The 26,821-nt window shown below is 39.9% G+C and overlaps 1 protein-coding gene across 2 annotated transcripts in view; it reads left to right on the top strand.

Moving 5' to 3' along the window:
- The first annotated feature begins 409 nt into the window (after positions 1 to 409).
- The window catches only part of DENND5A (DENN domain containing 5A), a 77,358-nt gene continuing 50,946 nt past the window's right edge, over positions 410 to 26,821 (top strand). For both annotated transcript variants that reach the window (XM_019728812.3, XM_019728807.3), the window contains exon 1: positions 410 to 650. In XM_019728812.3, the coding sequence (XP_019584371.1) occupies positions 536 to 650 (115 nt within the window). In that variant the 5' untranslated portion in view covers positions 410 to 535. The remainder of the gene's footprint in view (positions 651 to 26,821) is intronic.

Below are 26,821 nucleotides of genomic sequence, written 5' to 3'. Positions count from 1 at the left end.
GGGTCCGGGCTATGCGGGACGCGCCCACTCATCCCACACCTCCTCAGCTCTCTCAAAAGGAGTCACAGCCCCGAGAGAGTGGCGGTTGCGAGCAACACGATAGTGGCCAGCCGCGCTGCGGCGACAGCGGGGGAATCTGCGGCCCGCCGGACTTAAAGAGCATCACGTCATCCTTTCCGCCAGGCGCCCGCCCCCCCCCCCCGACAGCGCCTGCGCAGGCGCAGCGGGAGGGGTCCGCGGTGGGGGCTCTGCTCGGAGCTCTCCGCCCTCCTCTAGGCTCGCTCCGGCTGCAGCGCTCTCGGCTGGCAGTAGCGGCGGAGGGGAAGGCGTCCAGGATGCAGCGCGGGGCGGCCCGGTGCCCCCCTGCCCCGTCACGGCAGCCGCAGCGGCCGCGGGGACCGGGCCAGGGCCGGGGGCGGCGGCCCGAGCCGCGGTAGCGGCGGCAGCGGCGGGAGGGGCGGCCTGAGGACGGGCGGGCGCCCGGGTGCGGGGGCTCAGCGCTCCGCACGGCCCGGCCCGGCTCGGCCCCGGCGCCATGAGCAGCGGCGGTGTTGTCGGCGGAGGGAGCTCGGCACCCAGTCGCTTCGCCGACTACTTTGTCATCTGCGGGCTAGACACCGAGACCGGGCTGGAGCCGGACGAGCTGTCGGGTGAGTGCTTGCCGAGCCCGGGGCCGCTTCTCCGCGGCCGCTGCGGGCGGGGACCCCCAGGAAACCTCTCCCCCGCTTTGTCCCGGTAGCCCGGCGAGGGTCTGTGGGGAGGACCCAGGCGGGCGCGGGGAAGGGAGCGTCGGGCTGGAGGAGGGGAGACGGGATGAGGGGCTCTGAACCTTGAGGGGTCCGAATGGCCTCTACGCCCCCCAGCGCTGTGGTCACGTCGTCCCGGACCAGGAAGAGGGAGGGGTGTGTGTTCTCAGTCTGGTGAAGGTTGAGTGACAGTATAAAATAAAGGAAAACTTGTTCTCGAACACCCGTTAGGGAGGGAAGGCATCTTACGTCCTAGTGAAAGTAAGTTCCACCCAGACTTGGAAAAAAAAAAAAAAAAAAAAAGGCAAAACAAAAACTTGATGAGTTTCTCTGGCCTCTTCCCAAGAAGCCTGTGATAACTGTTCCTCAAAACCGTTCTAACCTAGCCCTGGGTTGATGGGAAATAATAAAGTGAATTTGGGCCACACAAGGAAGGGTGAGAACTCCCTTAGTACTAGAAAGGGCTTGTACCCCGGGGCCATGCCTTCTTTATGAAAAGTAATTTGTGTCCTTTATGACGCCAGCGTCATTTGTGAATAAAAGGGCAGCAACCTTGGTGGAGAGCCTGGGTTGCACAGTGATGTTTCTGAAATCATCTTTCAAAGGGGAAGTGGTGGGGAAGTGAAGATTGGGCATTAGATTTGGCATTAATTGCAGAAGGGTGTCAGAGTTGTAAAATCCCGGTAAATTCCACAGCAACGTCATTAGAGCCTTTGAAATTACAAGTTTTGAAAAAGTTTTTTTTTCTGGAGTGTCCAGTTTGCAGGTTTCATGTGGATGGAAATTTGTTGTGTGGTCCTGATTTGATGAGGGCTACTCTTTCCAGTGTTCTGTCATGATGGATTCACTGTAAAATTTCTTTCTTGAAAGTGACTAATTTTACTTTGCTTTAGAGATGAAAGGACAGGTTTGTTTTCGTCACCAGAAGAATTCCAGTGTTTGTTATGAAAAAAAAAAAAAAATTAGGTACATACTTGAAATGACAAAAATGGACTCTTAAAAACCGTGGTAAACTGGTGACCTTTAACAAGGTCAGAACAAATATACTGTTTTCTCAAATTAATAGCAGGCGGAGAAAAAAATCTTGAAGCAGTAAATACAGTTAATACTAGGCCTTTTGTTGGGGTGGCTTTATTGTTTCAAGTTCACTTTTTTATGTCTTCAAATTCTTATAATACAGGTGTAATTTTTCATCTGTTTCATATTTATTAAATTTGTGACTTTTTGATGTAGTTGTTGGAATTCAGCACACGGTATTGGAGCTGGAAGGGACATCAAAGAGGAAAATGTGTCTTAGGAAAGACAGTAGCACCAACGACCTGTTAGTTAATTGCCTGACTGTTGGTCCAGTGACTCTCTCATGACACTAAACTGCATCTCATTGCCTGGCTTAGTCTTTACAAAACACTAACATGTTGAGAAAAACTGAAAATAACACAGTTCTCCCCAGTAAAAGAAACTTTAAACTGGGGGAATAAACCAGTATTATTTTTATGCTGTGCTTTTGAGGGTCTAATAAATTATACAGAGACACTTAATTTTAGAAAATAAAGAAAACAGTTTGCAAATGATAAAGCATAAGAATGAAGCTGGGAAGTGATTTGTTACTGGGAGCATTGGTTTTGGGGTTAAACATTTTCCCTCTGCTATTGACTATCTCTGACTGGGCAAGTCAGATAATTCATCTACAAAAAAGAGAATGTAAAGAAAAAGCATCTCATCAAGTAGATCCTCAGAAATGTTCGTTCTCTTTAAGTAAATATCTGTTAATTATCCGGCTTTGCAGAGAGCTAAAATTATATTCCTGTGAAAGCTTTTTGGGAGGTTGAAGAAAGGGGCATGAGTTGTGTAAAATGTGTAAAGGGTTTTTTTTTTTCTGTCTTTTAAAATGTGGTTGCAGTAGTGGAATGCCAAGACCATTTATTCAATAGGTGGCCTTTGTTAGAATAGGCACTGATTGAAGGATTTCTTTTTTCCCCTTCATTTCATTTCTGGTGGGTTGATAGGGGAATCTGGACTACCCAGAGGGAATCTTTGAATAAAACAAAACAGAATACAAATAGCTGGATGCAGGCAGTATTGAGACTCTACAGGGTGCATTTTCTCTGCCCAGCCTGCCTTATAGCTCCCAAACTGGTGATGTCATAGTAAGTGAAATGACAGGAAATTGTGAATTGCACCCAGGTGCTTTAAGGAGGTACTGAGGAGTCTATGTTCTCTTAAAGCAAATGAAGTTGTTGTATCAGGTAGCTTCTGATACATATAAAAAGCGAATCCAGAATAAGCAAATCAAAGATGCTTGGTGTTTCTTCTGGTTTTGTGGAGAAGAGTTAAGGTTCATTCTTCTGAACGCAAGCATAGAGCTTGCTGTGTTGAATATAGACTAAGGTCGTTGGATTTTGTAGGAGACTCTCCCTGTCACCTCTTCCCCTTTCTTGCAGACTTAAGCATTTATGCAAGTCACGTAGTTTTTTGTTATGCAAGGTGTGAAAATTAATTTTGTTTTCTTTTCTGGTTAGTTGAAGTGCTTTGGCTTGGAAGGGGAGAGAAAGGTAATTTATGAGTGAAGCACAAGTCTAGCCAACTTTAGGAAATTGTATCTGCGTGTTAGTTTGTTGAGCTTGTCAGGTAGATAAGCACATGTGGAAGAATCACTTTTGATTTGCATTTTCCATTATTGTCGGCCCATCCTAACTATGGAGGCAGATGGTAGAGTCCAGTCCCTCTTTCTACCACTTTGATGGGTGAGTTTCCCAGGCATCTGTATTTCCCCCTTTTCTTCTTATGGTCACCACCAGGTGACTGCAGGAGAAGGCTTACCATGAGGTGGGATTTCTGAGATTACTTTCCCTATCTCTGCCTGAGCTTTAAGATTCCAGAATGCTCTGACCTATTTTTTAATCTTAGAATCTGTAAGTTCCTCTGAACTGATATGCACCCAATATCTTAGGTTCATGCATCTACTACTACAATTTTCCTAGGCTTTGAGCACAGGGCCTTGCAAAGAATTTAAAAGAAGGGCTTGGAGACATAGACAGATGGGAGACTAGCCAGTATCCTATATGAGTCTTAGAACACTGAGAATACACTGAAATCATCTCTCCCCCCCCCCTTTTTTTTAAGGAGGGCGCAGCTCACAGTGCCCCATGTGGGGATCGAACTGGCAACCTTGGTGTTATTAGCACCACGCTCTAACCAACTGAGTGAACCGCACCCCCCTCCCGCCCCCGAAATCATCCTTAATGTCACCCTTAGAAGAGAGAAAAAGTGCTCACTGTCCAGAAAAGCCAGAGGACTGGTCAGATCATATTTCTCTTTAACCCATGTTGATCAATGAAGTTAGAACATCAGAATCGTGGAATGTCAGACGTGGAAGCAATCTTAGAGATGATATTGCCTTCTGATTTTACAGATGTGGAAACTGAGGTCCTGAGAAAACTAGAGAATATTTGTCTCCCTTACTATTCTTATTTTCTGCTACTTGAATGATTCTCTCTTTGCATGCTTTGCAGTAATCTGAAGAGTAGGGGTTTCAAGTAAAATAATTGTTTGGCAGGGGCAGGAGCAGACATTATTGCAGATTTTTCTAGTGCAGGTTTCTGTTTCATGTTAAGAAAGAATACTATGCATGATTATTTTGAGGGATATCTTTTCTTTCTTTCTTTCTTTTTTTTTTAAGCTTTTTCTGAGATAATTTCACACCAAACATTGATGTGAATAGTACAGATAACTTCAGTGCATCCTTTTCCCAGAGTCACTGATTAGCATTTTACTTCATTTGCTTTATCACTTGTGTGTTCTCTCTCTAATATGTATAAACAACTTTATTGAGATATAATTCACATACCATATAATTCACTTATTTAAAGTGTACAATTCAGTGGTTTTTGCTATGTTCATAGAATTGTGCAATCATCACTACAATCAGTTTTAGAATATTCATCACTCTTGTTTCCAAAACCCATACCCATTAGCAGTCACTCTCCATTGCCTTCCATCTCCCTAATCCCCAGCCCTAGGCAACCATTAATAGGGAGGGTTTTGAGCTCTATAGATTTGCCTATTCTGGACATTTCATATAAATGGAATCATGTAATATATGGTCTTTTGTGATTGGCTTCTTTTATTTAACATGTTTTCAAGGTTCATCCATGTTGTAGCATGTATCAGTATGTTACTTTTTATGGCTGAATAATATTTTTACATTGTATGAATATACCACATTTTATTTATTCACCAGTTGATGGACATTTGGGTTGTTTATACTTTTTGATTATAACGAAAAATGCTATTGTGAACATTTGTGTACATGTTTTTGTTTGGGCATGTTTTCATTTCTCTTCGGTATATATCCAGGAGTTAAATTGCTGGGTATTATGGTAACTCTGTGCTTAACCTTTTGGGAAAATGCCAGCCTTTTTTCCAAAACAGCTGCATCAGTTTACATTCCCATTAGCAGCATATGAAGGTTCCACTTTCTCCACATCCTCACTGATACTTCTTATGTCTTTTTGAATGTAGGCATCCTAGTTGATATGAAGTGGTATCTCATTGTGGTTTTGATTTGCGTTATCTTTGATGGTCAAGGATAACTTATTTAAAAGAAAAAAAAAAGGCTGTCTCTTCCCAGAGATGAAGTGGCTATAAGAAATTTGGTGATCCAGCTTCAAACAGGGAGTCAATATGAGCTAAGTTTAATTTTTATTTTCCTCTACCAGTCTGGTCAATTGTAAGCAGATTCTCTCATGGTCATTTTCTGATGGCATCTCTGCTCTGAAGCCCAGATTTCTAGGTGAAGCAAAACTCAAATACTGATAGCTTACCTCTAGTACTTCCAGAGGTCAAGGTTGCTGTGGGGGTTTGGGGGGAGGTGCGTGATTTCCTAAGTTAGGTCATGTGTTTCCTTTTATAAGGTAGAGCAAGTAAGTGCAGAGAAGAGACCAACATACAGAAACAATTACAGAGCAGCCCAAGGCAGTTTAAAATTACATGCCAAATTTAGTTGGAGAGACTGTATATTCTTAAACATAAGAGAACCCCACTTCACACTGCCTCAGGTAGGGAGAATCACCCTGAAGTATCACGTTTTACTTTAACGACACTGGGGCCCTGCTCCTCTATTCTTAGGAGGAAATCCTGAGTCACAATGTTTGGTGGTCAAACCAAATTCTTTTAGACTCTGCTCAGCCCTTCCTTCCTTCCTAGATTAAAAATAAAGTTTTCTTTGCCTAAGGCCTTCTTTGGCAACTCCTATTTCCAAGTCCTATATCCTTTTAGTAGCTTGTTTTTTGGCTAACTGTGGTGGAGGTGTACTTGGATTTGGCTTGGCTCCTCAGTTCCTATCTTCATGCCTGGAATTGAATTACTGTCAAGTGGTTTTAGGGGTCTCTCAGGAACCTCGGTACACAGGAGGGAACATATACTTAATCTGTTTTAGGTTCCTGTTGGATATAGCATAGGATCCAGTGCAAGAGAGAAAGCCTTGCCTTTTAGAAGTTGGTCATTTCTTACGGAATACAGTGATCACACACAGGCTATCATTGCCAGATTTTTAGATTTACTTCTCAAAAGTTATTAAGTGAGGCAGATATTGGTCAAATATCTGTTTTCCAGATGTTCTGTGATGGCTGAACATCTTTAGTTTGGAGTATATAGAACTCTGGACGGGGTTTATGAGTGGCAGAGTGCTGTCATGGTGGAAAATGAGAGCATGTACTTAAGCTGTGTTCAGTATGCTTCTGAGGGATCAGGTATAACTCCAGGGAGTAAGATGGAAAGCGGTATAGTTTCGACATCAGGTTTCTCAAAATTATACTCAGGCTATTTGCTTGGTTGTCATCCATGGGATCTATCATAGTGTCCCATGTCATAGTTAGAGAGAGCCAGGTTAGTAATTTTTTGTTGGTGTTCATTATGTGATGGGTAAGTTAGGTCAAAATTTTGCAAGGCCATCTGTAATGTGAGCTGAACTAGTCGGGTTAGTCTAAAATGTTTTCCTGGAGTTCTGAGAGGCCTAAGCAGGGAGAAGTTGTGTAGAGCTTCCTCTTATTAACGAAGCTTCATTTCTCTGTGAGTGTGGGATTCCTTGATTTCTAAACTATTCCCAGCTGGCAAAACATAATATGAGTGTGCATTCGTTTATATTGGTCACAGAATCAAAAAATGTCAGAGCTAGAAATCAGAGATGGTCCAGCTATCACTTTTGACAGATGGTAATGATTAATATTTGTAAATGACTTTATAGTTTTGCAGTGTACATTTAAACAGTTTAAGAAATTTTCAGCCCTACTTGAAATACAATTTTTCGTCCAGTGTCACCCAGCAAGTAGAAAGAACTGTTAGAATTCAGGTCTTCTCTCTGCTGTCTCACCATTGATGAGATAATTATTTTCTTTTTTTTTTTTTTTTTTAAATAAATTTTATTGGGGAATATTGGGGAACAGTGTGTTTCTCCAGAGCCCATCAGCTCCAAGTTGTTGTCCTTCAATCTAGTTGTGGAGGGTGTAGCTCAGCTCTAAGTCCAGTTGCCGTTTTCAATCTTTAGTTGCAGGGGGGTGCAGCCTACCATCCCATGTGGGAATCGAACCGGCAACCCTGTTATTCAGAGCTCGCGCTCTAACCAACTGAGCCATCCGGTCGCCCGAGATAATTATTTTTTAAGTTATAGATTTTGGAAACCTGACGCAGTGGCTTGCTCATTGAATAGTAGAACTGTGGTATGGCTTCTTTATTTCGGTCCCCAACCCACATTGCAGTAGAGGAGCTCTCTCAGGAGAGGAGCCAGATCACTTGTGTTCTGAATTGTAGTTAAGACTGGTTGTTCTTTTATATATATTTTTTCCTGTTTCCCGACTCTTATCAGTTCTGGAAATGTGGTTTTTTTAGAACAAATAGTTACTAGGGCTTTGTTTCTGCGAAGGCCTTTGTTCCCTTTTTTTGGGTGACTGTTTCATGAAGTTTTATGCTTTTTGTCTGAGGTCTGTTTTCTTTGAAAAAAAGATTTGTACCTGCTAACCTCAGAAATTGCTCAGTATAGCTTGCAGTTTACATCTTTTGTGGTTGAAGTTTGGAGGCTGGTTGTGACGTCTGGTTTACCATATTCTTTATAATGAAAGGATATAGGAAACAACAGAGAAACTTTCAGGATTTTTTTTAAAGCAGGAAGACAGAGGAGGAAATTATTTAGAAATAAGCATCATAAACCATGATTTACAGACCTACCTCAGAGATATTGCGGGTTTGGTTCCAGACCACTACAATAAAGTGAGTCATTTTCTGCTGGTGGAGGGTCTTGCCTTTGATTTGTAAAAAACACAGTATCTGTATAGCACAGTAAAGCAAAATGCAATGAAAAAAAGGTATTTCTTTATAAGTGGGTAAACCCAATTGAAAGCAAATTACGTGCATTTTTTTTTTTTTTTTTTTTTTTTTTTTTAACGTTAGAATTGCTTTCCAGGAATCTAAAGGATGCGGTTCTTAGTTGTGTCATTTCTGATGCCTTTTCTTTCTGTTTTTGTAGTTTAGAGTAATGGCCCTCTAATAATGTGTTCGCCTAGTTATGAAGATAGGTATTAAAGACAGTGCTTTATATAATAGTTGCTTGATAAAGATTTGTTGTATTAATTATGAAAAGATAGAGGCTGCCTATTCAGATTTTCAAAGCATTGTATGTAACCATATTTTTTCTTCAGATATAAGGCATAATACTTAACATACTAGAACTTAAGCCAAACTTCCACAACTTTTCTAAGTGCTGAGTAAGTGAAGAACGTGGGGTCTGTAGAAGAGAAAAATAGCAATGATTGTTTTCCCACACTCAAAAAGCTGAGGGCCAAAGTCAGATTTAGAGGTAAGATGATGATGGGAGAGGCATTTTGTATTGCATTATGATTATTTTATAATTTATAATGCTAAATTTTATAGTAGTTTAGATGAACCTGTACTTTTTTTTAAAAATGAATCTCATTTTAGTTTTTTTTTTTAATTTTATTAGTTTCAGGTGCACAAGACAAAGCAAAATTTAGATGTTTATCATTTATATCCCTCACACTGTATGAACCCCCCTCCCCTTCATTTTAGTTTATTTAACCATTTCTATTGGCTCAGATGACAATCTCTCGTTGGGAAAAAAACCCACAAATATTTGGAAGTATTACCTATCAAACTGATATCCATCCAGCTTTGCTGAACTCTGAGGTTCTGTCTGTCCTGACAATATGTAATCCCTTTCTTTGCTAAGTAATTATCTAATATTCTTCTCCCACCCCCACTTTCTCACATCTGTATGAAACACATTATTTTCCCTGCAGATCTATTGTGTGGAAAGTGATGTTTAAGCATTTGTGGTTTTATCTTGTAGAAGAATGCTTAGTGTTTTGTTTAGTGTTCCTAGAGGATTGTTGGTCCCTGATCTAGCTCTGTTGGCTGCTTAGCTCGGTTGGTTGTGAGTATGATGCATTTAATGAAGCCAACGTCACTGAGTTGGTCTCCAAAAGGATCAGTTAGCTTAGTTCTACCCATTTTTGTGCTAGCCCCAGCGGACCATCCCACTCACGAGTGCACTGTAGGTCATAGGGTACATAGTCAAGAAAGTGAGGCTAGAGTAGCACTTCATTCCTGTTATTTATAGGTGATCATTAAATTAATAGGTACTTACTGTTTATTGAATACACTTCAGTGCCAGGTATCAGATAGCATTTTATCCCCATTTTACAGATTAGGAAACTAAAGTGCAGAGAATTTAAACAACATGACCTAGATCATATAGCAAGAATTGGAAGTCTGTCTGTATAACCCTCTACCACCTACCTTTCTGTATTGAAAGGACAGCTTAGTCATGGGACACTTGTTTCCATAGATATGAGATACAGTTGCTGTCCTTGAGAGGCTCCTAGTCTTCCATGGAGTCAGGCATGTAAACCAATAACTGCAGAAAAGGATCAATTTATTAAGGGAGAAGCAGATAATGGTTCAGGAGAGGGAAAAAGTTCTGTTCTCTAGCTTTGTATGTCTTACAAAATTCAATATATATATTGAAAAATTCAGTATAAAGTGCTTAGCATTGGATGTGACCCTGAACAAAAACAATAATCTCTGATTTATTTATTGGTTAATTCAATGCTCATTTAATATATGTAAAATTTATGGAATCTGAGGGTTGGAAAAAACATGGTTGAAGGTCAACCATGGTAAGGAATGATATTTTTCTCTCTCTAAAAATGAAACTTAGAGTTATAAAGTGCATATTTCTTATAGGAAACTTAGAAATTATAGAAAGGTACAAAAATAAGTCATTCATAATTCTTCTATCCAGAATTAAGCTGTTAGCATTTTGATGTCTTTATGTAGTGCCTTCCAATTTAAAAACATTTTTATTGCTGTACACCTTAAACACAAATCCTAAGTATATAGCTTGACATGTGTATAACCCATCACCCAGGTTGTCTTCTCAGTTTTTACAATATGTGGGTGTGTATGTGTGTACTTTTACATATTGTGATAAAGTGAAATGCAAAAATTTTGTGTTTCAATTTTTTTCACTTAATGTTCTATCATGAGTATTTCTCAATATCATGAAGTATTGTAAAATTTTTTTGATCCTAGTTAAGAGTTAATTACAAGGAGCAGAAACTCATTCAAACAAGCTGAAGTAAAAAGGGGATTTATTTCAAGTTATAATATATTTATAAATAACATCTTAAAAGAATATCAATACAAAGATCTTTCTGGTGAATATGTGGAATATTTCAGTTTTCTCCCCCAAATATCCTCGTATATATATTTGTACACTTGTGGGAGTCATTCTAGAGGATTTATTGCTAAAAGTAGACTTTGTCGAGTCCAAGGACTAATGCATATTTTAAGATGTAATAATACATTTGAGGAAGGCCGAATTTCCTTCCTCAAAAGTTTAGACTCACCAACAGTTTTTAAGATTCTACCAATTTTTTCTCTATATCTGTAATAAAATGTTACTGCATTTCTAAAATATTTCCAGTCTCCTAGGAAGAAAATACCTGTTTTAATCTGAATTTAATTATTTGTGAGGCTGAGCATCTTTTCATGTACTTCATATACATTTACGTATTTCTTCTATGAATTACCTGTTCAGGTCCTTTGTTTATTCATACATCTATTGTGTCTTTTATATTTTTCTCATTGATTTGTGGAAACTTAGGAATATTTAGATTATCAGGAAGTACTTAAAAAATATTAGCAGTGAAAAAATCGTACACTCATATATATTTATAAAGTAGGGATCATCAGAGAAATATAATTTTGTATCCTACTTTTTTTTATTTTTGAATTTTTATGAGTTTATTTGAGCCAAATTGACAACATATGCTGGGGAGCAAGATCTCAAATGCTCCCTGCATCCTGCCTTTTCTTTTTTTTTTTTTTTTTAAGATTTTATTGGGGAAGGGGAACAGGACTTTATTGGGGAACAGTGTGTACTTCCAGGATTTTTTCCAAGTCAAGTTGTTGTCCTTTCAGTCTTAGTTGTGGAGGGTGCCGTTCAGCTGCAGGTCCAGTTGCCATTGTTAGTTGCCAGGGGCGCAGCCCACCATCCCTTGCATGAGTTGAACCAGCAACCTTGTGGAACCAACTGAGCCACCTGAGCCATCCGGGAGCTCAGCGGCAGCTCAGCTCAAGGTGCCGTGTTCAATCTTAGTTGCAGGGGACAAAGCCCACCATCCCTTGTGGGATTCAAGGAGTCTAACCGGCAGCCTTGTGGTTGAGAGCCCACTGGCCCATGTGGGAATTGAACCGGAAGCCTTCAGAGTTAGGAGCATGGAGCTCCAACCGCCTGAGCCACCGGGCCAGCCCTATCCTGCCTTTTTAACTTACTATTACATGTTGATCATTTTCCCATGTTATTAAATGTGTCTTGAGTATTTTCTCATGCCATTAAATATTCTTCATAAACATGATTCTCGTTATTTAATTTCAAAGTATTGGTGAACTGTAAACTTTTTAATGATTATTTGGCACTTTGAGTGGTTTATATTTTTTATTATAAATAATTTTACAACATATATACTTTATACAAATCTTTGAGTGTCTAACTGTGGGTTTAGTATAAATATCAATAGGAATTATTAAGTCAAACTAAATGAACTTTTTAAAAAATTTTTATTGGGGAATATCAGGGAACAGTGTGTTTCTCCAGGGCCCATCAGTTCCAAGTTGACCTTCAGTCTAGTTGTGGAGGGCGCAGCTCAGCTCCGAGTCCAGTTGTCATTTTCAATATTTAGTTGCAGGGGGCACAGCCCACCATCCCATGCGGGAATTGAACTGGCAGCCTTGTTGTTAAGAGCTGGCACTCTAACCAGCCGCCCCTCCGGAAGCTCAGCGGCAGCTCGTTGTCTTCAATCTAGTTGTGGAGGGCACAGCTCACTGGCCCATGTGGGAATTGAACGGACAATCCATTGTGGGAATCGAATCCAGCCGCCCCAGTGCTATACCAATTTATGCTCACTCTTAGTTTGCCATTATTTAATCGTGTGTGTGTGTGTGTGTGTGTGTGTGTGTGTATTTTGGGGGGTGGTGAATTACACATAACATAAAATTTACCATTTTAAAATGCATAATTCAGTGGCATTTAGTACATTTCACAATGTGCAGCCATCACCATTATGTGGTTCCATAGCATTTTCCTCACCCCATATGACATTTTCATCTCCCAAAAGGAAATTCTGCACCCATGAAACAGTCGCTCTCTATTTCCCCCTCTTCCAGCTGTTGGCAACCACTAATCTGCTTTCTATTTATTTGGATTTGCCTATACTGGGTGTTTCATATAAATGGAATCATACAATATGTGGCCTTTTATGTCTGCCTTTTTTCACTTAATGTTTTCAAGGTTCACCCAAGTTGTAGCATAAATTAGTACTTCATTAATTTTTATGGCTGAATAGTATTTCATTGTATGGTTATACCACATGTTGTGTGTCCACTCATTAGTTAGTGGACATATGGGTTTCCACTTTGTGGCTCTTTTGTGAATAGTGCTGCTAATGAACATTCATGTGCGAGATTTTGTTTGAGTGCCTGTTTGGGTGGATACCCAGGAGTGGAATTGTTGGGTCATACGGTAACTCTTTGTTTACCATTTTGAAGAATGCCAAACTGTTTTCCACAGTGGCTGCCCCATTTTTACGTTTCCATTATCATATATCACATGAGGGTTTCACTTTCTCCACATTCTCGCTAATACTTTTCTATGTTTTGATATCGTTATGTTTTAATCTGTATTTCTTTGACTACTAAGGTAGATTTTTTTAAAGGCAATTTATTAATCCTTTTTACTTGTATTAAGATTTGTCTGTGTATGCTCTTTATAATTTCTCTTCTTGCTAATTTTTTTTGGGGGAGAATGGGGAGGCTCGAGATTGGGGTGCTTTTGAAGGGCAGTGATGGATCTTTTTTTCTTAGGAAAGCTGATGAGGTTGTAACAGGAGTAGGGTGGGTGAAGAAATGTGGTTTGGAGGTATATTAGTTTCCTATAGATGTTGCAACAAATTATTACAAAACTCTGTCGCTTAAAACACTAATAATTTATTTTCTCTCTGTTCTGGAGGCCATAAGTCCAAAATCAAGGTGTCAGCCGGCTGCACTCCCTCCCTCAGAGGTTTTAGGGGAGAATAATTCTTTGCCTCTTCCAGCTTTCAGTGGCTGTCAGTATTACTTGGCTTCTGGCCACGTCACTCGCACTTCACACTGCCCTCTCCTTTGTGTGTGTCTTCTCTGTCTTATATGGATACTTGTCATTGGATTTAGGGCCCACCCAGCTAATCCAGGATGATCTCAAGATCTTTGATTACATCTGTAAAGATCTTTTTCAAATAAGATTTAAAAAAAGGTTCTGGGGATTAGCATGTGGACTGATCTTTTTTGGGACCAACATTCAACCCACTACAGAGGGTCTAAAGATTAGGTCTTGGATTTCTTCAAGTGTGAGTAAGACACAGAGGGGTAGAAGGGGTTGCCCCCAAGAACGGTTAAGGAGAAAAGAGACACCACCAGTGCTCTCCACTGTTACTGTACTTGGTATTCACAGATGCCATATGACGTGAGGATAGCAGTGACTTAGGTCTCATTTTATTTGACAGAAGCCATGTAACTCAGACAGAAATGAAACTTCTGCTATGGTGGAACACTCTTTATCTATAATAAAAGTATTTCTTTAGCAGCATAGTGATGTTGGAAGCAGTCAGATATGTTGTCATTGTCATCAGTAATTATCACTGTGATCTCGAGGCCTCTTATTTATACTGTATTCTTTTCAAATAGGCAGCATAGGTCCCAGAAGAGAAACGAGCTGGTTAGAATTTCAAACCTCTTATTTTACAGAGAAGAAAGTGTGGCTGGGAGGGTTCTGAGTAACTTGTCTGAGTTATTCTCATAGCTGGTTAGTGTCAGAGCTGAGACTTGAATTTGGGGTCCGTTAACCCTTGGGTGATTGTTTTTCCTATGATACAGTATACAAACTGCAAACTGTAAGAGAAATAGAGATTTATGGGAAAAATACACAAATTTTATTTAATTAATGAATTCTTTTCCCCTTAAAGCTGAGATTCCTTACAGAGATAGTAAAGGAGTGTAGCCTAAAGGTTATATCTGTCCCCTGGACTTGAAACTCAGACTCTCCCTTTACTATTTGTGTGACCTTGGGCAATTTACTTCCTCGTTTTAGTTTCTTCATCTTTGAAGTGGAAATAGAGCCTATTTCATAGGGTTGTGGTGGGATAAAGTGAGTTAATACATTAAATGGCTTGGAACAGTCCCTGGCACATGCTGCGTATCCAGTAAGTGTGCTATTGCTGACATTTTTATTCTTTACATCACTTAACTTATATGTCTATATAATTGTCTATATAATTTTGACATTGCTAGGAAATGGAGATAGGGTAATAGTACTACATACATGATCATATTTGGGCCTTTTAGCATCTACATGAGGGAAGTTCTAGCCCCGTTTTGTAGATGAGGAAACTGAGGCACAACACAGTTAAATAACTTGCCTAAAGTTACACACCTATTACGTGGAAAGATTGGGATTCAAACTCAGATCTGTCAGAATCTAGCATTTATTTTTTTTAAATTAAACTTTATTAACTATGTACACAGTAAAGTACACATATCAAAGTGTACACTGTGATGTATTTTCATAAACTGAGCACACTCATGTTGCCAGCACCCCAGAATCCTTCTTGTGCCCCTTCCAGTTACCCTTCTCATCCTCCAAAAGTAACCGCTGCTCTGACTTCTAATAGCATAGATTAGTTTGCCTGTCTTTGGACTTTATATAAATGTAATCGTACACTGTGTGCTCTTTTGTTTCTGGATTCTGTCACACAATGTTATGTCTGAGAGATTCATTCACACTATTACATGTAGTTTTAGATTATTCATTCTCACTGCTCTATAGTTTTCCATACTACAACTTATTTTTCAATTCTCTTGATGGCATGTGGGTAGTTTCTAGATTTTCAGTATAACAGTAGTTACATGTTATAAACATTCTTGTATGTGCCTTTTTTTGTGAACATGTCCTTTGGTCTATTGAGTATGTACACAGGAGTGGAATTGCTGGGTCATAGGTGTATGTTAAGGTTTAGTAGCTACTGCCATACTGTTTTCCACAGTGGTTGTGTCAATTTAGATTTTCATCTGCAGTCCATGCGAGTGTAGGTTGCTCCCGAACCTCACCAACACTTGACTTATTCCTTTTTATTTGAGCCATTCTGGTTGTTATGGAGTGGTACTGCATTACTTAAATTTGTATTTTCTGGATGACTAATGAAGTTGAGCACCTCTCAAAAGTTTATCAGACATTTGTACATCCTCTCTTGCCATTTTTCTTCCAGGTGGTCTTTTTTTGTTTTGTTTGTTTATTGATTTAAGTCCTTTGCGTGTTCTACATGTGAGTCTTGTCAGCTACTTGTATTGAAAATCTCTTCTTGTAATCTGTCTCTTTTGCATTCTTTTAATGATGTCTTACTTTTGAGGAACAAAAACTTTTAGTGATAATATAGTTCAAGTTATTAATTTTCTTTATGTTTAGTGCATTTTGTGTTCTGTTTAAGACATCTTTGTTATTGCAGGGTCACAAAAGTGTTCTGTGTTTCTTCCTAAAGGCTTTCTTGTTTCGCCTTTCACACTTAGATCTGCAATCCCAGAGCTTGTTCTCTTAAACACTATGCTATAACACTTTGTACTGCCTGAAAAACGTTCCACCACCTTCTTTTGTGTGTGTATGTGCCATTTTTCAGCATTCTGCAAAGTAAAAGAGAAACATTTCCATTGCGCTCACAGCTGGGCCTGAAGTACAACAAGGCTTTTGATATGACCAAGACAGTGCTTTTAATACACAGTTAGTAAAACAAATGCTAGTCTTTGTGCTTTGATTTAGTACCAATTGGTAAAATTTTAGTGGTGAGGAAACTCTGTAAAAACAAAAAATATTACTATAAAAAGTCTTAAGGATAAAAAAAAATTTCTTTTGTTTTTGAGGGTAACCTGGCTGGAGGCTCCTAGATGCTTAAATCTCCTGTGTGATCTGGGGAGGAAGAGGCTGTTGGGTGGTCCTGTTTTATAAGCTGTGGTTTGAAACTTGGACTAAGGGACGTGTCACCGTTCTGGATACAGCCACTTTTGCTGCCCTGGGCTCTGCTTTGGTATGCATTCTCTGAAGCGGTGGGTGTTGTCACTTTCATGAAATAGAGGCTTCCTTCTTGGGAAGCATTTTGGAATTTCCAGGGCATTTTTGTGTCTTATTTTCATGGTTAAAGATTTAGAGGTGACTCTTGCCATGTATAGCTGTCCTTTTGGGAGGAAAAAAGCTAATATTTGTTGAGTACCTGTTGTGCTCCTTTCAAGTGTGTCCCATATGCTTTACATATGTTAACTCAATTAGTCTACTCAATAGGCCTATGAAATAGGTATTATTATCCCCATGTTACAGATGAGCAAACTGAGATTTATAGAAGGAGCACAGACCTTGAGCAGGTTACTTAAAATTCAACAAGACGTGGAACTAGTATTTGAATCTAGATTTGCCTGTGTTTAAAGTCCTGTTTCTTCCACTGTAGAGTGTGTTCCACAGGATATACTGTAGTGCCTTCCTTGCTTCATCTGAATGAGAGGCCCCTGCAGATTTGGGAGGCCTGTCCAACTTGAGCAAGAGATACAGGTTTATCAGATGTGTTCATGAATTTCAGGAGGGGTTAGTTTTAAGTGATAAATTTTAATGTCTCTATAATACTCAGCATAGAGCTACGTATGAGTACATCTGAGATGGGACAATTAAGTTTGTGAACTTATTGTAACGTTGTTGCTAACCTTTTTTGATATAGAGGGATTATTCATTATGAATTTGTACCAAGTGGGCAAACAGTTAACCAGGTTTACTATTTGGAAGTGCTGAAAAGGCTGCGTGAGAAAGTTAGACGACCTTAACTTTTCGCCCACAATTTGTGGCTCTTGCATCACGACAATGCACCAGCTCACACGGCACTGTCTGTGGGGGAGTTTTTAGCCAGTAAACAAATAACTGTATTGGAACACCCTCCCTACTCACCTGATCTGGCCCCCAGTGACTTCTTTCTTTACCTGAAGATAAAGGAAAAATTGAAAGGAAAGGAAGACATTTGGATGACGTTCAGGACATCAAGGATAATATGATGACAGCTCTGATGGCCATTCCAGAAAAAGAGTTCCAAAACTGCTTTAAAGGGTGGACTAGGCACTAGTGTCGGTGCACAGCTTCCCAGGGGGAGTACTTCGAAGGTGACCCTAATGATATTCAGCAATGAAGTATGTAGCACTTTTTCTAGGATGAGTTCACAAACTTAATATCAGACCCCGTAATAGGAACTCAGCTGAGAATGGAATAATGTAGTAATGTAGCAGAATGCTGATTATGGGTAGACAAGGTCTCAGTTCCACGGTGGCCAAGAGGAGAAAACATTACTTTGACTGCTTATATTTATAGCCTTGATTTGTTGAGAGGATGTATGATGTGAGGTTCTGGGTGAATTGTTTTGATTAAGTGTCTTGCACATAAGTAGCTATTTGTGGGCTGATATGGTGATGAATTGTGGGAATGTTTTCACCTTTAGGAAGAATTTAAATTTTGGCTTGGCACATTTTCTTTCTTTATGGTAGCAGAGGTGTGTTCATTTTCCAAATCCTTCTTTAGCCTCATTTTGTAATAGATTGGCTAGTTCGGTTTTTGCTGCTGTGGTAAGAACTGTTATAGGTAGCATCTTTGCTTCCTCTAGCAATTTTATGGGTTGGTTTCGAAGAACAGCAACAACAAAAATAACCCCAGCAGAAACTTTCATTTTGCTAAATATTTCTTCAAGAGGGTATTTTATACTGGTGATACTCTTAAGTGTGGAATCCCAAATAACCACATTTTTCAAATATCTCCAAGAGTAAAATGGCCCCAGAAGCTTCCCCCTCATTGTTATGAAAATTATCTATAAATTATAAAGGATAGAACTGGTAAGAGGAGACTGAAACCTGAGATCATTAAGCATTTATATAGGAGCATTTAATCTCAGAATAAATTCCAGTCTCCTGACCGTGACAAATTACCGCCCAGAGTTCTGAAAGAATTTTGGGATAAGATTGTTTGCTCACTGTCAGTAAACTAAGGAATCATGGAGTTACCACAAAAAGACATTTTCAACACTGAGAAAGTAAGAGCTGGACGTATTCCTAGTCAAAATCTAGAATGGTTTAAGGATATGGTTATTGAACATGAAACTTTGATTATTAAGAGCCAACGTGGACCCACTAAGAATCTGTTAGGTCAGACTGACCACCTTCTTTTTATTAGAGTAGACTGGGAGAAGAGAATACTGTCAGCTGCCATTTTTGTATTCAGGAATGTTTTGATGGGAATGGTTAGGATATACCTGGGGATAAGAGAGAGATTTGAATTGTGTGGTGAAATAGGTGCTGCAAAAGTAGAAGTATAGAAAGGAGATGTGACTTAATAGCAACACTAAAATGTAAGGCATTTAGTTGGCTGCATGTTTGCTTTACGGTAAAAGTGTGCTTTAGTTGACAAAAAGTTGTGATTTTTAGCTTGCATTAATAGAGCTACTGTAAAACAAAAACAAAGAGTGGATAGTCCTGTTTTAAATGATGTTAGTTATCAGTTACCACACATAGAGTACTGATGTCAGTTCTAGGAGCTAGTAAAGGAAATGAAAACTCCTGTCATGAACTACAATCAAAGGAGCAGATTTGTTTTATGACCAGTAAATCGCTCTAACAATAGCTCCCACAGAAGAGTCCCAGAAGAATTTGGAGGAGAAATGGCAACATTGTTGGAATACCATAGATTTTGATAGCACTCACTTGAATAATTGTAGATTGGCTAATAGGCAAAGAAGGGTATGAAATTCATTCTAGGCAGAGAATAGCATCTACAAAAGAATGAAGGCATGAAAAAGCATGCCATATTGGAAGAACTACAAGTGAGTTAGTAGGGGTAATGTAAAGAGGGAGAAGGGATGGTGGGGGGGTGAAACTGGGGAGCTTATATGAAGGTGGAGAAACTGGAGCCCATGAAGATAAAAATGATTTACATAAGTCTTGATTGTACTAGGCCTGGAATTCTAGGCTTTCTCACTTATTTTTAAGAGTTCACTCCTTCTTCCCTTCCTTTTGGTATGTGTTTTTTTCCATTAGCATATTTTTATTTGATAAGTTTGGCATGTTAAATTTTATAAGATTAAGGTGTACAGCGTGTTACTTTGGTACATTTATATATTGTAATATGATTGCCACTGAAGCAATATTTATCATGTTACATCTTTATAGTATAGTATTATCTATATCTATATTTATTATACTGTGAATTAGATCTCTATGGCTTATTTACTACTCAGTACAAGTTTGTCCCGTTAAACTTTGAAACTAATTTAGTAAGTCCTTTCCTAAGGAGCTCATGAGAGCTGCCCTGGCCAAGGAACCGCGGGTCTCCAGTCTCAGAGACAACAGCTGGGGTTATAAGCTTATATTATAGTTGGGAACTTCCTTACAGGGTTTGTCATATGTCGCTTTGTCACACAAGACGAGGTTGTTGAGCTTTCCTGAACTTTGCCTTTGGACTTCTTCTTTTTCACCTCCAGATTTGTTCACTGGGTCTTTGTCTTCCTTGCCGACTTTCCAGCATCTTTCTTCTTGTCGTCCTTGGGCGGCATGGCGAAGTGCAGACAGCAGCGGCTACAAGTGCAGCCTTGCAAAGATGTCGGACCTATTTTTAACTTGTTTAGGAACCTCCATATTGTTCTCCTTAGTGGTTGGACTAATTTACATTATTACCAACAGTGTATGAGGGTTTCCTTTTCACCACATCCTTGCCAGCACTTAGGTGTTAGCTTGACAGATGTGTGCTCTGCAGGGTATTCAAATAGGCTGAAAGGGAGTCAATATCTACACTTGACACCTTGCTACCAACATTCTGTCCTAGCTATCGTTTGGAGCATATCCGGATAGGTTCTCAAACCCCAGTCTCTTGTTAAAACTGGGTACATTCTAGAATTACTAGGTGCATGAGTTGGTTAGGTGTGGTGCCTGAAAGATGTCAAGGCAGGAGGCAGATTATCAATAAAAGTAATGGCCATATATACAAATCTAATGCTATCTGACAAAGAAAATATGTTGAGAAAGAAAGTGATCAAATCTGCCTCAAGGGGGAAAACAGAGTGGTAACATGATTTCTAATGCTCTTCCATTGAAAAGCATGGTGAGCAGCTTTCCTGGGTTAGTTAATGCCTTAAAGAGGCCTGTGGCCCGTCCAAGGTTGGGGCAGCTCACTGCCTGCATTCTGGGGATTTGTGGGTGTCTGATTCCAGAGCCCCACAGTCAACTAGTGATGTGGGGCCAAAGTATAGGCTGTCTCTTCAAAGAGCAATTTTTTTCTTCACTTTATGCTGCAGAAGTTGTACATTTACTTCAATCTCATATGTAGAAGTGAGGGAGAGCGATGAGTGGAGAGTAGTGTTAGATGGTTTTTTTGTAGTTACCAAAACTCTGCTAGCCTTACTGTGTCAGAAATGTCTCTATTTAAAAAGTGCTGGTAATAATGAAGTAGTCACCCAAAAGTAACAGCAAGGTTAATTCTCATGTAGTTAGAAATGTAAAGAACAAAATAAATGAACAAACAAAACAGAAACAGACTCATAGATACAGAGAACAAACTGATGGTTGCCAGAGGGGAGAGGGGTTGGGGAGATGAGTGAAAAACATGACGGGGTTAAGCACTAGAATTGGTAGTTACAAAATAGTCACAGGGATGTAAAGTACAGCATGGAGAATAGAGCCAATAGTGTTACAACAACTGTATAGTGGCAGGTGGGTACTAGGCTGATGCGGGGAATTGCTGCATAAATTATGTAAGTGTCTGACCACTATGCTGTACACCTGAAACTAATATAAAATAATACTGAATGTCAGCTGTAACTGAAAAAAATACTAATAAAAGAAATGTGCATTCCCTTCTCTTACTACACTGTCAGTCAAAGATGACCTCTGATTTGTACAGGGGCTCAGAAATTATCTGGAAGGCAAAGAAAGTTGAAATGCTGGGGCAGCAAGTGAGTTTAAGGCAAAACTACAAGTTGGTTGTTCAACGTACACCAAAAATAGAAGTGCAAAGTTGGTGGTAATAACTATTGTGACGGGCAGTCTGCTTCAGGAGTGTTGGTAATAGGAAAGATACAGTGACATTTTTTAGTGCAGGAAGTAAACTAATTGTAGCATGAGTGACACTGATTGGCGACTTGTGTCACCAACGGGATCAATTCTAGGATATCCCAGAATGCCAATCAATATGAAAAGGTTAGTGTAATGACCTGCTTGTGTCCATTCCCAGAGGAAGGGAATTCCGTTGCTCTAGCCGTAGGCAATGTGACTTAAGATTATAAGATTGGTGTTGGTGGGGTGAGGTGAGGCTGTGGGTGTGACGCTGGGGTACGGGGACTGGAGAGAGGGACGCTCAGCTGCTGTCAGAGTCCTGTGCATAGTGTAGCTCTGAGTGCTACAGCCTCTGCTATAAAACCTTGACATCTTGTTAAACACATTTAAAACTTTTTATTTAATTTAAAAATGTGTTTTTAAAAATATTAAACTTTGGATTTCAGATAATTGTAGATTCTTATACAGTTGTAAGAAACAATACAGAGAGATGCCCCTGTACCCCCTTTCCGGTTTCCCCAGGGGTGACATCTTGCAGAGCTAGAGTACATTATCGCTACCAGGAGATTGACGCTGACACCGTAAAGATACACAACAGTTCCATCATCACAAGGATTCCTGGGGTCGCCTTTTCATAGGCACCCCTACCCAATGACCGCTGGCAGCCATCAGTCTTCATGTCTACAATATTGTCATTTCAAGAATGTTACATAAATGGAATCAGACAGTATGTAATTTATTGGGATGGGCTTTTCTTACTCTTGTCGTGCAGGTCTGCAGGCAGTGAATTCTCTTAGTTTTGTTTTACTTGGAAATGTTTTTATTTTGCCTTTTCATTTTTGAAGGATTCTTTTTCTGTTTATAGAATTCTAGGTTGACAGGGTTTTTTTTTCTTTCTTTCAGTACTTTGTAAGGTGTTGTTCCATGTCTTGTAAATTCCCTTGTTTCTGATGAGAAGGCAGTGGTAACTTCAATCTGTTTTTTTTTCTTTCCTCCTTAAAGTAATGTATCCTTTTTCTCTGGCTTTTTTCAAGATTTTTTCTTTAAAATTTTTCTTTTCTCCCCCGCTCCCTTTTCCCCTAAAAGTTTGGCTATGATGTGCCTATGTGTATGTTTTTTTGGTATTTATCCGGCTTGGGATCTATTGAGCTTCTTGAATCTGTAAATTTATATCTGAAAAGGAAAAACACAGTTTTCTTTTCCTTTTTGTGTAGGGAAAAACCCAGTTCTTCCCTACTGTGTTTCTCTACTGTGTATCTCCTTTACTATTACACAGAACATTTAACTTCTGACAGTTCTGGTCTCCAAATGTGTGGAGGTTTTTCCCCATAACAGGCAATTCTCTGGACACCAGCTGGATGTCCTACAATTTAACTCAGTCTGACACTATCTACCTGGAGATAGCGTTAGATCCCACAGGATAAGGGTTGAGTCCCCCAAGACTGCCCCCCGCCTCTCACTTCAAACACCAGTTGCAAGCCCAGGTTATCCATCACCTTTGCTTCTGACCAACTGGCTATAGATCAGAGGTTCCAAAGACCTCCTCCTTGGGTTTGATGAATTTGTTAGAGTGGCTCACAGAACTCAGAGAAACATTTACTTATGTTTCCCAGTTTATTAAAGGATAAGATAAAGGGTACAGATGAACAGCCAGATGAAGAGCTACATAGGCAAGGTCTGGGAGGGTCCTGAGTACAGGAGCTTCTGACCTTGCATAATTGAGGTGCGTCCCCCTCTTAGTGTGGGTGTGTTTGCCCACCTGGAAGCTCTCTGAATCCTATCCTATTGGGATTGTATGGAGGCTTCATGAAGGCACCGTCAATTATTAACTGTTTCTAGTCCCCTTCCCTCTGTGGAGAAGGCGAGGTGGGGCTGAAAAGTCCATGCTTCTAATCATGGTTTGGTCTTTCTGGTGACCAGCCCCCTTCCAGGAGCCATCCAAGAGAGCGCTCAGAGTCACCTCAATAGAACACAAGATGCTCCGAGTGCTCTTATCACTTAGGAATTTACAAGGGTTTCAGGATTCTTGTGTCAGGAATGAGGTCAAAGACAAGTATTAGAATGAGAGATGCTCTTGGTGTTTTTATCATTTAGGAAACTAGAAGGGTTTCAGGAGCTCTGTGCCAGGAACTGGGGACAGGTGTATATATATTCTATTATTTCACAATATCTTTTACCAAATTTGGGAACATTTTCTGTTTTCTATCTCATTTGCTCTTCTGTCTTTCCAGGGCTCCAATTATATGTATGTTAGACTTGTTATCCCACAGATCTCTCAGATCTACTCCTCTCCCCACCCCCCATATTTCTAATTTTTTCTCTCTCCATTTCAGATTGGATAATTTTTGTAGATTTATTTTTAAGTTCAGTAACTCTTTGCAGCTCCAATCTGCTGTTAAGCCCGTCCACTGAAGTACAGTGTCTATTTCTCTGTTGAGATCTACTGTTTTTTCATTCATTATGATGTAGCTGTTTTAAAATCCTTGTCTGCTAATTCCAATATTTGGGTCAACTCAGGGTTGGTTTCTGTTAATTGATTCTTCTCTTGCGAATGGGTCACGTTTTCCCATTCCCATGCTGAGCAGTTTTGGACTGTGTCCTTGACATTAAGTATGGTGTGTTGTAGACACTGGATTCTGTTACCTTCCAACAGAGAGCATTGAATTTTGTTTGTTTTGTTAAACACCATTCCCCTGGAGTGAGCAGCAGCTTAGTCTCACTTAAGTTCTTTTAGCCCTAACTTGGTTGCTTGGGATTTGCTCCATGAGTGCATGGTTCAGAGATCATCCAGAGATTTCAGCAGAGTTTATCCATGTTTTGGGATACCTCCTTTCTGACTTCTCTGGAATTTCTCTCTCTCACTTGCCAGCTTCAGTGGTTGCCTTATATAGTCTGTTCTCTGGTTCGTCAAGCTAGAAAGACTTCCGGGCTTTTATCCGAATTTTAGTGCCTCTCATGGCACGACTGACACTTGCCTGGCCAAAAGCCATGGAGAAGGGGAAACCATGTCATTCCTTCTTCCAGCTGTTGACCCTCCTTCCCCCTTTGGAACCTGCCTGCTTTTCGTTCTCCAGTACCTTCATGTAGCTGTTTTTTATATTTTGTCCAGAGTTCATAGTTATGTGAAAGACAGTTGGTCTTATCGGAGTTACTTTGCCATGACTGGAAGCAAAACCCCCATCATACTAGTAAAAATTATTTTGTTGACAAAGTCAAATTTTTTCAGAGGTAGTTTCACAGATAAATATGTTATCCTCCCCATTTCCTCTAAAAGGCCAGATATAAATATGCCTGTAGTTCTTTTTTTAAAATTTATGTAAAGCTCCTTAAGTGTATCTCAACTCTAATTACTGATAGGGTTAGAAATTGAAATACCCCATTTATTTGGTAGATTTAGTCCAAGATATAGGTATAACAGATGTGTCTCGTAAACAGTTTCGTAGGAAATCATGGTTACTTTTATGTTGCTTGAATCTAAGCTAACATGCTCTGGAGAAGCTTTGTATAGTTCAATATAAACCAGGTTGAGATTTGACTGTATTGGGTCTTTCTCAGGTAGCTGTTTGGGACATGTTCTATCATATCTGCTCTGTCATTTCAAATTGTCATTGTTTCTCACAAATGTAATACATTTGCTGTAAATGTGCAACTTTGAGATTTGGGTCAACATTTTCTGATGACCTTTCAGATTACTTCAGATAGAAGTTTTGAGGATATGATTTTTTCTCCTTTTCTTTTTTTTAAATGTGTATGTTTAAAGGGAGAAAATTAAACATGTGTATGTTTAAAGGGAGAAAATTTTGTATCCAATCAACATACGATTCTTATGATAGAAATTGAGAAAATAATGTCCTAATTGGGGTTAGCATCAACCTAGAAAATGGTTATTTAGTAGCACATCTGTTTTATTTCAGACTGTATGAAAACCTGCTCATTTAGGTTAATCTGAAGTGGTCAAAATGTTTCCTGCCCAAATTAGAAGAAACTTGTGGAACTGTGGTTTCCAACCTTCTTGGGTCACGGGACCCTTTGAGACTCTGATGAAAATTGTCTTCTCTCCCCAGAAAAATGCACATATCTTTATACAAAATTTTGTAAATCATTTCAGAGAGTTTAGGGGTTCCTTTGAGGCGTCTCAGCATAAGCTTCCCTCACTTAGAGTTATTCGAATCAAACTAGAAGCAATAGGCTAATAGTAATACAAATACCAGTTTGTTTCTGGCTTGGTTAAAGCAGAACAAGCAACTAGAGAATCTATTGGAAGTCTTTGTAAGTAAGGCATGCTGGCTTTAAAAAAACTCTGGTGTGATTTATCTGTATTTTCATGGTGGCAGATTCACAAAGGTAGACCAACACCTAGTTGACTCATTTATCAGCAGCTGTTAGAAACGGGCCTTAGTTCTGATGTCCAGACCTGCTGATGTTTGTGTACTCTGTATGTGTTGGGCAAATAATTAGTTGTTTCTAGGACAGTTGTGGTTATGATGTCATATTCCTAATATTGTTTGAATTTGCAAAGGTCTGAATAATTGGGGATCAGCCTGTGCCACATGTATAGGTTTCAGGAGGTGGGGCCATGTTGGTGTTCCTGCGGCATTAAGTCTCCACTGATTCTCAAAACTCAGCCCGCAGTAAATGATGAAAATTGGAATTGTTTTTTAATAAAAAAATCTTAGGTGTGTGAATCGCTTCCCTCTGTTATTTTTCTGACACTTTATAGGGTTGCTGTAATGAACACGATTTGTTCTCAGGGCCCTCATAACTCTTCTTTGTACACCCCCTTCTCCCCCACAGTGAAACTGCTGTGCTCCTGCTGCTGGTCGGTCTGTTACACAGAGGGCTTTGTCTAAGATGGCACCGTCTGGGGGGGCCTTTACTCAGAGCCTGACTGTTTAACAAGACTTCTTTAGGAGGTGGAGAGGCGGTGATGGGGAGGACGTCTGCCTGCGCCTCCCCTCCCGCCCCTCTGTCCACACCCCACATCAGCCCCTCAGGGCCTCCTCTCACTGGCCCCACCTCCCTGCTCCCTCCTTCCGGAGCTCAGCATGTCTAGGGGGCACCCATAGCCACCTTAGGAAAATATCTTTAAAGGCTTTTATATGGGACGGTGGTAACTGCACACATTCCCGTATACAGCCTGCCCTCGAATAATGTCATTTTGTCCAATATCGTTTTGTTATAACACTGATGAGGAAAAACAATTGATTTGGGACTTTTGTGGAGTTGGCTTGTTCTTTCCATGTCTGCAGGGGTTTTCTCTGGGCACTTCAGTTTCTTCCCACATCCCAAACATGTGCATGTTTGGTGAATTTGTGTGTTTACAGTGTCCCAGTGGCCGTGGGTGTGGGTGTGATGTG

Source organism: Rhinolophus sinicus, chromosome 14 (assembly GCF_057876585.1).
Source record: "Rhinolophus sinicus isolate RSI-liver-muscle chromosome 14, RSI-T2T, whole genome shotgun sequence".
NCBI classification, from domain to species: Eukaryota; Metazoa; Chordata; class Mammalia; order Chiroptera; family Rhinolophidae; genus Rhinolophus; species Rhinolophus sinicus.
Note: the sequence above shows the minus strand (reverse complement) of the source record. Positions and strands in the feature narration are given on the sequence as shown.